Here is a 12,371-nt window from a genome sequence, read left to right on the forward strand (position 1 = left end):
AAACATCTTTTTTACAAATTCAAAAAAAATTGTAACAAGTATTCCTTAGTTTTTTTAACAACTTGTGCATTTTCTGATGGGATGACTATCATGGATGCCCGGGTACAAATAAAATACTGCTTCAAAATACTTTCAGAGATTGTAATTTCTTGTCTCAAAAAATGCTTTCAGAGATAGCCCTTTTGAAAATCGACATTGTTTGTTTTCCCGTACTATTACAAATGTTATCCATCAGTAAACTTTGCACGGGGGTGAAACACTCGGTAATGTTTGGTACAAAAGAAACTTAGAAAATTTTGAATTTGTTTATTTTAAACTTATAGGACCTACTTGACACACTTGAAATACTTTTAGGACCTCCGGTGTATTTTACTTACTTTTAATTGCTGTTTTTTGTAAAAAATAATAATAATAATGTTCTTATCATTATGTTCAATAGTCTATGCTAGAGGTTATGAAGCACACTTATATTTAGTACCAGAAAATTTTAAGTGGTGCATCAGGGTGACTTCGGCTCCAGCTCCGCCATGATCAGGGTAAATTCCGCCATGATCTCAAGTAGCTGCATACAGTGACAGTGTATTTACCAAATAAGAAGACCTTAGCAGCTTGATAAAGGCACTCTCAATTGCTTGCAAGAACAAGCATGATCTTGACTACTCCACAGTTTTCCGCTCCGCCAACAGATTTGGAATCACATCGTCGAAGCTTAACAGGCACACTCTCGCATCCCTCATGAAAGAAGCAAAAGAACTACATGACATGGTGCCATCTACTTCTGCGAGCGGCTGATTCGCAATTCAGTTTGGATCCTTCTATTTTTCTTATGTTTACCGCATCAAAAGGCAGTAAATGAACAATAAAATCAGTAAGAATCAGAGAAAATAAGATCCTGTTGTGGAAGATGAGTGGTTTAACATGTCGGCCCTGTTTGAAATGTTGATTTGCGTTAAAATGCCAGGGACCACTTTACCTTTCAAGTTTGGGCGGTAAGGTTTAGACCGTAACTCGAGAACCAGCCACAGAATAATCTCAAATACACTAGAGCGCACGAATTTATTATCGAGTTACACATGTACACAATGTCAAAGCAAACATAGCAACATTCTCAAATCGATACATAGGACAGGGTATCGCCAACGAACGAACAAATCCTTATGACAAATATGTATACTCCTTTTTATTTACATGTACTGGAGGAAAGGTGCTCCTGATACTTGTCGGTGGTGCTCGCGAGGCTCGCCGCTTCAGCAAGTTCAACTGAAAAACCGCAACACAGACAGCACATGAGGATGAGGGGAAGCAAAAGATTTCACGACAAAGCCAAACAGAAATATAACTCTATAAGGCTGGTAATAGCTAGAACCTGACCTTTCAAGCTTTATGCAGAGCAGCTGGTAACCTCAACCTATGTTATTACAGGCAACGAAGAAGAAAGCTAATTCGGGATAAAAGTTGACGGGCATCGAATGGTGAGCCCTGTATCGTTAGTTATCAGCTCAGGATAGATCAAAAGATCCACGGCCTTCTAGGATGGCGTAGAGCAGCTTCTTGCGCATGACTTCCTGTGAGAACACGCCCAAACAAGCAAGTTAGTGAGGATACAAGACCGCGTTAAAACTTACCAGCAAATACCAGACAATAAAGCCATACTTACTTTTGTGGAATATGGGGGTAGTTTGAGATAATTGGCACATGTCATGACACTGGGCAAATCGTCATCCGCAGCGTCTGTTACCCCGCTTGTATTCAAAGTACTCACCCCACTCGAGGGGTGCTGACAATCAAAAGAGATAGCAAGTTAAGAAAGAAACAAGGCATAACCAAGACGTATGTGCAGCAGATGTCGACATAAAGCACCTTTCGAACTATGGTAAGCTTGGGACTAAGGGCAGCCAAACCACCAGTTGGAAGCCGAGAAGCACCAGTTACAAACTGGCAGAATGCATGCTGCTGATCAGGGGTAAATTCCGCCATGATCTCGAGTAGCTGCAGACAAGCAGAGGATCAAGAAATCGGTTGAAACATATACAGTGCCAGATTAAGATATAGGAAAATACGGGCACACTTACATTTATAATGGCAGGACTTTTAGCAGTAAACCCATGATCAAATTTGATGTTATCCACCAGTGATTCAGCCTGCAGCAATCAAGGCCAGTTCAGTGGAAATGTAACAGAACACAACTGAAATCAAGAGAGGGAGATGAAGCATTACCTCCCATATTTCTTGACGACCACATATTAGATAGTCAAGCTCTTGAGGTGAAAATATTTGGAGGGATGAGATATCAAAGACCTAAAACAGAGAAAAGTACACGGGCATTTAGGAACAATAAATAAGTCTCGAGACATCTACAGAATGATTAAAAGGGGTTGACAAACGAACAGAAAGAGGTCGCACCTGGCTAAAACCTGATCTGAAAGCTTCAACCTGCTTCATAATCCCTGACTTCACTGTCGCATCGACTACCAAAGAAACATACTCCTCTAGGTTGTGGATATTAACCTAAGGGAAAGAATAAATTCTATTTATTACTACCCGTATACAAAAAGAGAGCAAATGCAAACACGAACTCCCTAAGATAAACACATCACTTACAATTGTGTTTTGCTCGCCTTCTTTGAGAATATAATCAGGAAAACCTGGAAGAGTAAAATCTAAACACAAGTCCTCGATAGGAGCTCCACGGAAACGCAAGTCTGCAACTTCTAGCTGATCCTTGCCACAAGTGGACTCAAGGAACCTCCTACGCTCAACAAGAACTTGCAGTTCTTGCAGTGTCTTTCCAAGCTCAGCATCAAACGAGATAATGTCGAATAAATCAAGCTCCTAGCAAATAGAAAGCATTTTACATTAGTAGATGCTGAAAATGGAGGGAAATACAGTGATATAAGAAACTCATGTAGAACAAACATAACAAGATGAAAAAAAGAATGTTGTTCCACGAATAAGAGGGTCTGTATGTACTTACCTGTCCAAGTATGAGCTTATAAAATGCTGTTGACAAAGGCAAATCTAAGAGCCTTCCATCCTGCAAGACTTTCGCCACGACTCGACCGACCAAGCGGAAATATTCTACGACTTTGAAGAATCTGCTACCCTCCGAGGTATCAACATTAGATGGCCAAGGGCGAGGAAATAATCCAAGAGGAGCTTGTACCAGATTCCGGGCATCTTCGGATGAGTTGAGTTCTTGAGGAGCTGGCAAATCATCGTCAGAATCCACATGGATCACACCATTCTTATCGATTTCCATTTCTGAATAATCGTAAGGCGAACTAGATCTCCATAATCCCAACCGAGCATTCTGCAGTTCATGGCCCAGGAGAGTATAGAACTCCAACGTAGGACCCAGCCCTGTCCCAACCTCACCAAAGTATTCCACCTCAAGAACAGCTCTCTGACTAGAGAACATCTCCATAACTTTGGCGGCAGAATCCAGAATGCGGTTACGGGAAACACGGACCTTCTGGCGTTGAAGCCTGCCAAATCGGACCTCTCTTTCGCTGCCAGTGTTGGGATTATCACCCTGTTGCTGCTGAAGTCGATTCAACGCCCGGGACAACCCAAAAGCTGTGGAATGGAAGTACTGCCTCCTCGTTTCGAAGGGGAACAGAAAGGGACAGGCTTTAGTGATCTGATTACACCAAGAAGGTAAACTGCCGCTGCAGAGTGCAAGAACATCCTGCATTTGCCGAGTAAGCTTCGGTGTCAACTTACTGTTGACGAACTCTTCTGAAGGCACCTTGGTTCCAGCTTCATATAGCTCATCCAGAGTAGCGATTTTCCCCTCAGCAAAATCATCAGATGCTGTCTGCGCTCTTAAACGAGGGGATAGCTGATTCAGCCCCTCTAATACACGTAACAACGCTAAAATGCTGTAAGTTGAGTTTGTTTTCTCCAAATCACATGGAAGTTCCCCTTGTAAGATGCTATCAAGAAGAGAAACCTTGTGTGCTTCAGAAACAGATCTGCCTGATTCTGACTTTTGATGCAATGAGGCAGAACTACCTTGGGATCCCTTCTCAGCCTGGCTATCAGCCTTCTGGTAAGTTATCGTGAACACGTCACCCCAGAATCGGTTTCCATCGTTTGGTAGGTCAGACCCGTTGAACCTTTCTTCATCATCCTCGTCGAGCATCAGTTGACGTTGGATTGCTTGATATACGGTCAAATTTTTGCTAAGCTGCTTCCCGCCAGCCATGAATATCAGTTTGTTGTGCTCACTCATGCTGCCTCCAAGTGACAGGCCACGCCGATCACGACCACCTCTAACACCGCGACCACCACCAGAAGTCAGCCCAGCCATTGTCGCAGCAACAAATGACATTGCCCCTTGCGATCCAAAGGCACCTGCAGTTCGAAATTCAGCAGCATTTACTCCCCTGCCCATAATGTTTCTAGCACTGGAACCAGAACCAGATGATGGCTGCGCCTGGCTATCACTTGCTGAACCAACATTGGAGTCATCAGCGTCACCCAACTTCACATCATGCACCCCATCTTGAACACAAATAGGAAGAGAGCCCTCTTGCAGAACCTGAAAATCTCAACAGTCATATATTAGAGGCAGAAAAAAATGATCTTCGTGCTGTTCAAGTAAGATCTTTATTTCCTGAGTACGGGTGAATCTTAAAGCATGCCTGTTAAGTTTAGTGTCTTACAGCTTATAATCTCAATAAACTAATTTACTATATGAGCCACCCCCAATGCCCCTTTGTATTCTCTGTGGATGGATCACTTAGGTCAAACAGGGAAAATATAGAAGCTTGTCTACCCCCAACTTATACCTAAGCATGAGTATAAAATAGGCCAGACTGTCTAAACTATCTCATGAACACATTAATACTCCAAATACAAATACATACAAGGTTTGCGAGAGAAATGAAGATCATCGTAAAAAATATCACCTCATGATCATCATCTTCATCCTCTGAAATGTCATCATCATCAATCATTAAAGCATCATCAAGCTCAATATGAGATGTGTCCAGCTCCTCATCCTGCACATAAGCACATAACAGAAAAAGAGGTATTACTTCGCAGAGTTCCAGTTCAAGTAAAACCCAAACATTATCCCCAAATTTTAAATTGAGAGCTTGGTTGACTATACGGCTTAATCACCCTTGCACATTATCGCAAACTATACAGCACAAGATGGTCTCAGTGCATGGCAACATTACTCATGGAGAAAATCACCAGGAAAGAGCCAACAAACAACCACGAGTTATTATATATAAAAGGGTTGGGAGCTTTATCTCTTTCTTTGGCAAGAAGCCACGAATAACAAAAATGGGCATGGCACAATGCCCAAAGAAGATGCATGTTTAAATATCTGGTGCTAGCCTAGGGTATGTGCCAATTGCACTGGTACTTACACAAATATGTCTCGAAACATGCAGCCCTCTTTTCCAAACATGATTTACATCATTGGTAAATGTATACAGCTTCTGTCAGATATAACAACGATAACTAGATTCAAACCCACATGAAATCCATGCACAGCTTATTGCTACAAATTCCTAATGATATCACTAGCTTTCACAGTTTGTGCAAAAACAGAAATACAAGATTTGAGTATGTTTCTCTATTCCCAGAAGTTTTTCTGGAAGATATAGTTCAATGAATTATCTAGCACCCTCTAAAGCTTACGGTGCCGATGCAGCTACATGACAAGCAACAAAAGGAAGTTGTCCATTTTTTATAATTTATTATTATTAACCCAATCTTTCTCATATTTAGTATCACAGCTTAGATGGAATATGCACTAGAATCTCATAGGAAGCTATACTGAAATAAGAACCACATCCTTTTTTGGAGTTCTCTTATTCATGTAGAGTGCAAAAAAAACAATGCATACCTCAGAACTACTGTCACCATGTGTTTGCTTCATGTCCAAATCTTTCTCCAAGGCAGATTTTCTGCGGGTAGCATTCCTTGTGTTCGGTCCTTTTGGTTCAGCTGAGCTTGGTTTTACAACAGCTTTGCCTTTTGCCTTTGCGCTACTAGTGCTTTCCTCTAGAGACTCCTTACTAGATGTACCAGCACTTGCAGCAGATGACTTTGATCTTGTTGTTGGACGCCGGGCTGATGCAGGTGTTGATGATCCACCAGCAGCGGCACCGGGTGTACCAGATTCAGAATTATTTGCAGAAGCGACTGGAGGTTTGGAAGCAGCCTCACCGCGCTGAACTCTGGGCCAAAGAAAATCTTCGACGGCTGCCAGACTCGCAAAGGGATCGATAAGTACAATATTTGATGAATAATCCCGAAGTGATTTTTCGCCTTGAGCTCGACACAGGCGCAACTTGAAGGGTTGAGCTAGAGCGCCAAGACCTGAGGTCAGACGGGAGCCGCCAGTACCAATTCTGTTAGACTGGCTGAGCACAACAGGGAAACGCTCCAACGAACATAATGCACTTTGCAGTTTTTGGACCAAGAGAGTCATTGGAGTTTCATCCCTTTCATGGTCGGCAGAAAGGGCAACAGATATGAAGGACTTGTATCTCCTAAGCGCCTGCTGGCGAAGCTTTGGCAGGTTTGCTTCGGATACCTTCTCCTTCCCGAATGTCCCACATGACAAATAGTCAAGGAATGATGTGATAACTCCGCTCCTGATGAACTCAAATGTGGAGACACCATTAGCTTTGCTTAGCTCAGCAAGCATTTCATTTACTATCAGGTCTAACTGTTCATCCACATCATGTGAGATGTCAAAATGGCTAGGGCTCAAGGCTTTTGATTTCCCTTTGGCTTTTGTTATGACATTGTCAGTTGCAGTATTCAACTTTGCACACAGTGCTCTCAGCTTAAGAAGGTCGTCAGTGACTCCAGCGTCGCTTGAACCATGGTCTGAAGGGAAGTATTTATCTTTGAACGACTTCGCACGATCGCTAACTTCAAAACGGAGACTGGTGACTGGAACTTCTGTAGAGCATGGCGATGCGCTGGCAATGCCAGAATTGGAGGCGTTTGACACATCTAACAAACTGTTCTCTGTAGGTGCAGCACCCCCACGACGACGCTGTCGTCTAGGGCGTGAGGACATAACAGAATCGCCATCCTTATCCTGTGGTGGTACCTGAGGAGGCACCATATTTGAGGATTCCGGACATATAAGTGCTTCCACAGCATGAACAACACCTTCCCTCACAAATAACTTGGAGAATGTCTCGGGAAGTTTTTCCATCATAATTTCTGCTATCTGAAGAGCAGGAATCAGCACTTGTGGATCTTTCCAAGCAAGAATGCCTGCTAAGAAGCTGCAAGGGACATTTATATAACTCAGACAGGATCAGCAAAGAAGAATTGTATATTGAAGAAATGAATCACACATCATAGTAGAAACTTGTATCAGTACCTGGATATGTTTGTCGTGCTAAGGAGAGTCTGGATCATTTCAGCAGAGCTATAGCACATTAATTTCCCAATGATAGATAAGCACTTGTGACGTATTGGTGCATTTACACTTGAACCATACACCTGTCCGCCAGGGGAGGTTATTAAGCATGAGAACGAAAAATAAGTCCAAAAGTTCGTAAAAAAATTTCATCAATAAGAAATAAAAAAGAGAACAGACCTGTGTCATTACGGGCAATAAGTCCATACCGAACTGTTGTAGAAGTTCGGGGTGCTCCTGTAATAGACTCTCATGGCCTGACCTCTCATTTTCTGTTGAACCAGCCCCATCTTGTTTGGTGGGAGCAGGTCTCCTTGTAGAAGAGCCTTTAATAAATACACGACAGTTTGTTGGTAAAGAAATTATCCCCACAGGCAAATGTGGGAGCAAATCATCAGCAAGGCTCACGATCTCAAACATCTGCAGGGTTAAAAGTAAATATATGAACACCATTCATGCAAGAAAAGCATGCAAGCATATATTACCCTCCCACTCGGGATCAAACACATGCGATTTTATTGTTTTAATCAATGTTTGAGAAGCTAAGCAAGAGAAGTAACTACAGACAACATTACACATCTATATCAAAAAAATGTCAGATTCTCTTGAAACTCTACCAAATATGGTTGTTGGAATACATGATTTACTTGTGCATTTCTGTTCCCTATTCGTGCCTCCATAGAACATCTCGAAGGTTTTGATGCAAGATGCCTAAATCAAGGATGATAACTAAATTGCTTGGCCACCATACTCCTAAGACATGGCATTTTTACTTTGCTCTATAGTTTTCTTTTGGATGATAATATGCACGTTCATCATCAAGCCAACTGTGGACTAGTTTGAATGTTTGATACATAACTCTCTTCAGGACTAAATTACGCGTATGCCTGGCATGTATAATTACACAAATGTTATGGAACCTTTCCATTTTCAGCAAGTTTTGTAAGCTGCAGAGAGGATGTGAAAGAGGCAATGCTAGTACATCATCTGCTAGTCAAATTTCAATAGATAATACATACAAATTGGGTCTCATCAAAGATGGTAAAAACTAGTCATCAAGCTAACACCCACAGAATAGTAAAGCCAGTGATAGATGTAACTACCTGATCAGCAGGCCTTGACAAAGCTGGGGCGACTGACGTTCCAGCAACCAAACCAGACCCTGAAAGAATTTCTTTAATGGTGCCACTAATGCCAAGAAGAAGAAGTGTTTTGGCTGCCAACAGCGATCCACTCGCACAAGTTGAGAGAAGACGGATTAAACCCTAAAAGGATGAGCAATCCACACTTAGCAAGACAACAGGAAAAAAGGGCCAAAGTAAGCAATACAGAAGGATAGAAAACACATTTATTTGTGTATACCGTATATGTCGATGTGCTGAGCGATGTCTGGCCTGGGGAGTTGCTGATGGATACCAAGTTAGCAGCTTGCGCAACCAGCCCATGATTGCACAGCTCATCCAACTTCTCAGGATGGTGAGCAAAGGCCTCTGCAATGCGTGTTAAACAAACAGAAGCATGCTCTAGTACCTGTTATCAATGTGCAAAAACAACAGGTTGAAACCATTGTATGTGCCCTGGCAGGATCCGTATTTCATAATAAGAGATCAAGGGTCAGAAGCTTGGACTTCGAAGGCACCAACCTTAGAGTCATGGTGGTGTAGGAGATTAGTGAGCAACGGTACAGCTTCCATGACGAACTCGGATGCATCGGATGGCAGCTTCCTGCAAATATTGGCAGCAGTAGACAGTGCAACTCTCTAGAAGAATGCATGTCCACCAAGGAAACATATATGGTAAGTAGAAGCAAACAGTGCACACAGGGAAGACAGGGGAAACAAAACTGAAGTAAAATGGAACCAAGGCGCATGCTCTGTGAATACGACAAAATGAACTACATTCTGTTGAAGAAACCGTGGGGTTGAATTCAGATAAATACCTGAACACCAGTGGAGAAGAAGTCCAGATACGACAGGACGGCCATTAGCGCACCAGCTCTCAAACATGCAGTAGGATGCTCGAGGGAAATCTTCCTAAGAGCTTGCAGAGACTAGGAGCATCATAAAAACATATACCGTAATTTGTCAGTATATTGGTGAGTGAATGCATGAAGGGAACAAGAAGACATGTTTGTCTCCCATGCGAATCTACTGAGAATGTAAAGTAAGTAGAAGTAGAAATATCCATGATTCATGACAAGATAATATCCAGCCATAATACACGCTAATTGTCTCACCGCAGGCCAAATATGGCGCGAACACATGCAAAATTGTAAGCAACAGCATATTCATTTCGCGCAAAGAAAAGAAAACGATCTACAACGTTAGCTACCATGTATTGTAGATCGAGCAATTAAGTTCTAGGTCGGTTAATTTGGCAATTCACCTGCTCGGCGAGGTCCATGTACTCGATGGTGAGGAGCCGGGCGCAGAAGCACGGTATAGCGCCATAGTGCACGACGGAGGAGCAGGCGGAGGGCAGCACGTCGACGAGGTTGGCGAGGGCGCGCGCGGCGAGCAGCATGACCTCGGGGCTGGCGCCGGGGCCGTCCTCCTCGCGGAGCAGGCCGACGAGGAGCGGCACGAAGGCGTCGACGGGGAAGGCGGCCAGCGAGTCCTCGGTGCCGATGGAGAGCATCTCGCAGAGCTGCATGAGGGAGCCGAGCTGGCGCGACTCGTCGCCCTCGGCCTGCAGCCCGGCCAGGATCCGCTTGAGCTGCGCGGAGATGGTGGAGGAGGCCGCGGCCGCCGCCGCGGAGCCCGGGAGCAGGTCGTCCAGCCCGGCGCCCAGCCTGCGTAGGAGGCCCTGGAGGGCGGTGCTGGCGGAGGTGAAGGAGGGCGGGAAGGGGGCGGCGGCAGAGTCGTCGTCGCCGTCCTCGTCCTCGTCCTCGTGGTGGTGGTGGTGGGGGGCCGGGTTGGAGGTGGAGGAGGGGTCCAAGTCCTTGCCTTTCTCCGCTGCGGCGGCCGCGGCTGCCGCCGCGGCGCGCGCCCGGCGGCGGGAGGACGGGGACGGGTCCATCGCGGGCGGTGCGGGGCGGGGGGCGGTGCGGGCGCGCTTGGAGGAGGAGGAGGAGGAGGAGGGGGTGCTGGCGGCGGCGCGCTTGCGGCTGCGCGTTTCCATGCACGCGGCGGGCGGTCCGGCGGGGCGGCTCGCTGCCGTGCCTAGGCGGGCGGCGGCAGCGGGCGCATCGGGCGGATCTGCGCCTGATTGGTCCCCGCGGGCGGATCACCGGAGGGGGCGGCGGCGGGCGGAATCGATCCGGCGGTGCGGGGGGAGGGGAAGGGGATCCCTAATGGAGGGGGGGGAGGGGGCGCTAATGGCGTGGGATTTGGGGATTTCTCGAGGGTTAGCCGGTGAAGGGAGGAGAAAGACGGGATTTTTGCCACTGACTTCACTCCCCCTCCCACTTCCCACTCCCCGACCGCTTCTCCCCTCCCTTTTCACTCCCTTCTCTTCTCTTCCTCCACCAGTAAAAACATATTTTTCCCTCCTCTCATTCTGCTGAATAACAATATTTAATTATTATATTTTGTACTAACAAAATATTTCCTTCTTTTTTCGCTATTCTTTCTCGACTCTTACTTACTGTATATCTTTGTTTCAGACAAGACCGACCACGCATACAAGGTCTCGCACCGCCACCCACGACGGCAGGGGTAGGAATAATTTTCAGGTTTGGCGGAGTTTATAAACAAAAAGAAAACATGTATAACTTAACTATGCAAGAACTCGCTAGAATATATATATATATATATATATATATATATATATATATATATATATATATATATTACTTGGTGTTCCACAAATACAACTAAGGTCCAAAAGTTAAATATTGATCTTCTCTTCCTCCACCAATAAAAAAAATCCCTCCCCTTTTTGTGCTGAATAACAATATTTAATTACTCACTCCGTCCAAAAAAGTTTGTCACTCAAATGGATATATCTAGCATCAAGTTAGTGCTAAAAACGTCCGTCTGAAGGATAAACTTGTCCCTCAAATGGATATATCTAGCACTAAATTCATTTGAGACACAGGCTTGAGACAAGCTTTTCCAGACGGAGGGAGTATAACTTAACTATGCAAGAACTCGCTAGAATACTAGATATATATTACTTGGTGTTCAACAAATACAACTAAGATCCAAAAGTTAAATATTAGTCTTCTAAATGCCTAACTTGATGAAGATTACATGGATGATCGATTGCCAATGCATCATTCATATTAACTAGACGGGCATAAGGATGACCTATAAAACATAAAACCATATATAAATCATGAATTAGTAACTAGCTGGATATAATAGTAAGTAATAGATCATGCAAGCGGAGCTAGTTAGAAAGAATACATACCCACAATGCAATTAAGGGGAAAAAAGAAGCACAAAGAATTATACCTATCATTACATACGTCATCTTCTTCTTTAGCGCCATCTGCAAACCCTCGCGAACTCGCCGAGTGGCCGGTCACCGCCTCCCTAATCGCGGCCTCGTGGAGTCCCTATCACCGGACATCGCATGTCGGTCCACGCTTCATCGATCGTGGCCTCGCGGAGTCCCTATCACCGAACGTCGCATGTCGGTCCACGCCTCATCGATCGTGGCCTCGCGGAGTCTCTGTCGCTTGTTCACCGATCACCGGCTGAGCACCAAGCAGGATGCAGTTGTGTGATTCTTGTGAACTTGGATCGATCAATGTGCGGTCAGCCCATGAACATGGCGCATCACTCCATTGTCAGCCAAACCTAAAAAATGTACTAGGCTGTAGTATATCTACATTATATATTACCGTCATATTTTTTTACGGAGGAAGTAGTATTTTAACAGCAGCTTAGTTATGGCGTTGGCCAAACCTTGCCATATTTGCTAGCTTCGCCACTGGCCATCCATGCGCACACGGTCGCATACCGAAGGATCATGGTTGGTTCAATCTCTCCCCTACAATTGCACACATCTCTCCCCTACAATT

At 44.7% G+C, this 12,371-nt stretch overlaps 1 protein-coding gene across 1 annotated transcript; it reads right to left on the bottom strand.

Moving 5' to 3' along the window:
- Window positions 1-1,024: 1,024 nt before the first annotated feature.
- On the bottom strand, window positions 1,025-10,683 carry LOC123131563 (E3 ubiquitin-protein ligase UPL3). The gene is made up of 18 exons (XM_044551206.1): window positions 9,788-10,683; window positions 9,342-9,452; window positions 9,046-9,162; window positions 8,765-8,932; window positions 8,506-8,667; window positions 7,583-7,822; window positions 7,364-7,485; window positions 5,864-7,265; window positions 4,914-5,006; window positions 2,975-4,543; window positions 2,602-2,832; window positions 2,404-2,508; window positions 2,218-2,298; window positions 2,073-2,141; window positions 1,861-1,989; window positions 1,658-1,777; window positions 1,372-1,565; window positions 1,025-1,260 (listed from the first exon to the last, which is right to left on the bottom strand). The coding sequence occupies exons 1-17, from the start codon at window positions 10,520-10,522 to the stop codon at window positions 1,500-1,502; spliced, it is 5,520 nt and encodes a 1,839-aa protein (XP_044407141.1). The 5' UTR covers window positions 10,523-10,683; the 3' UTR covers window positions 1,025-1,260; window positions 1,372-1,499.
- Window positions 10,684-12,371: the final 1,688 nt, after the last annotated feature.

Source organism: Triticum aestivum, chromosome 6A (genome assembly GCF_018294505.1).
Source record: "Triticum aestivum cultivar Chinese Spring chromosome 6A, IWGSC CS RefSeq v2.1, whole genome shotgun sequence".
Lineage (NCBI taxonomy): Eukaryota > Viridiplantae > Streptophyta > Magnoliopsida > Poales > Poaceae > Triticum > Triticum aestivum.

Excerpts from the sequence above, each read along its gene's own strand:
- LOC123131563 (XM_044551206.1), bottom strand. The coding sequence starts at position 10,522 with ATGGAAACGCGCAGCCGCAAGCGCGCCGCCGCCAGCACCCCCTCCTCC. Across the intron at positions 9,453-9,787 it reads ACATGGACCTCGCCGAGCAG|TCTCTGCAAGCTCTTAGGAA; the intron begins GTGAATTGCCAA and ends TGATGCTCCTAG. Across the intron at positions 1,566-1,657 it reads TACCCCCATATTCCACAAAA|GAAGTCATGCGCAAGAAGCT; the intron begins GTAAGTATGGCT and ends GTGTTCTCACAG.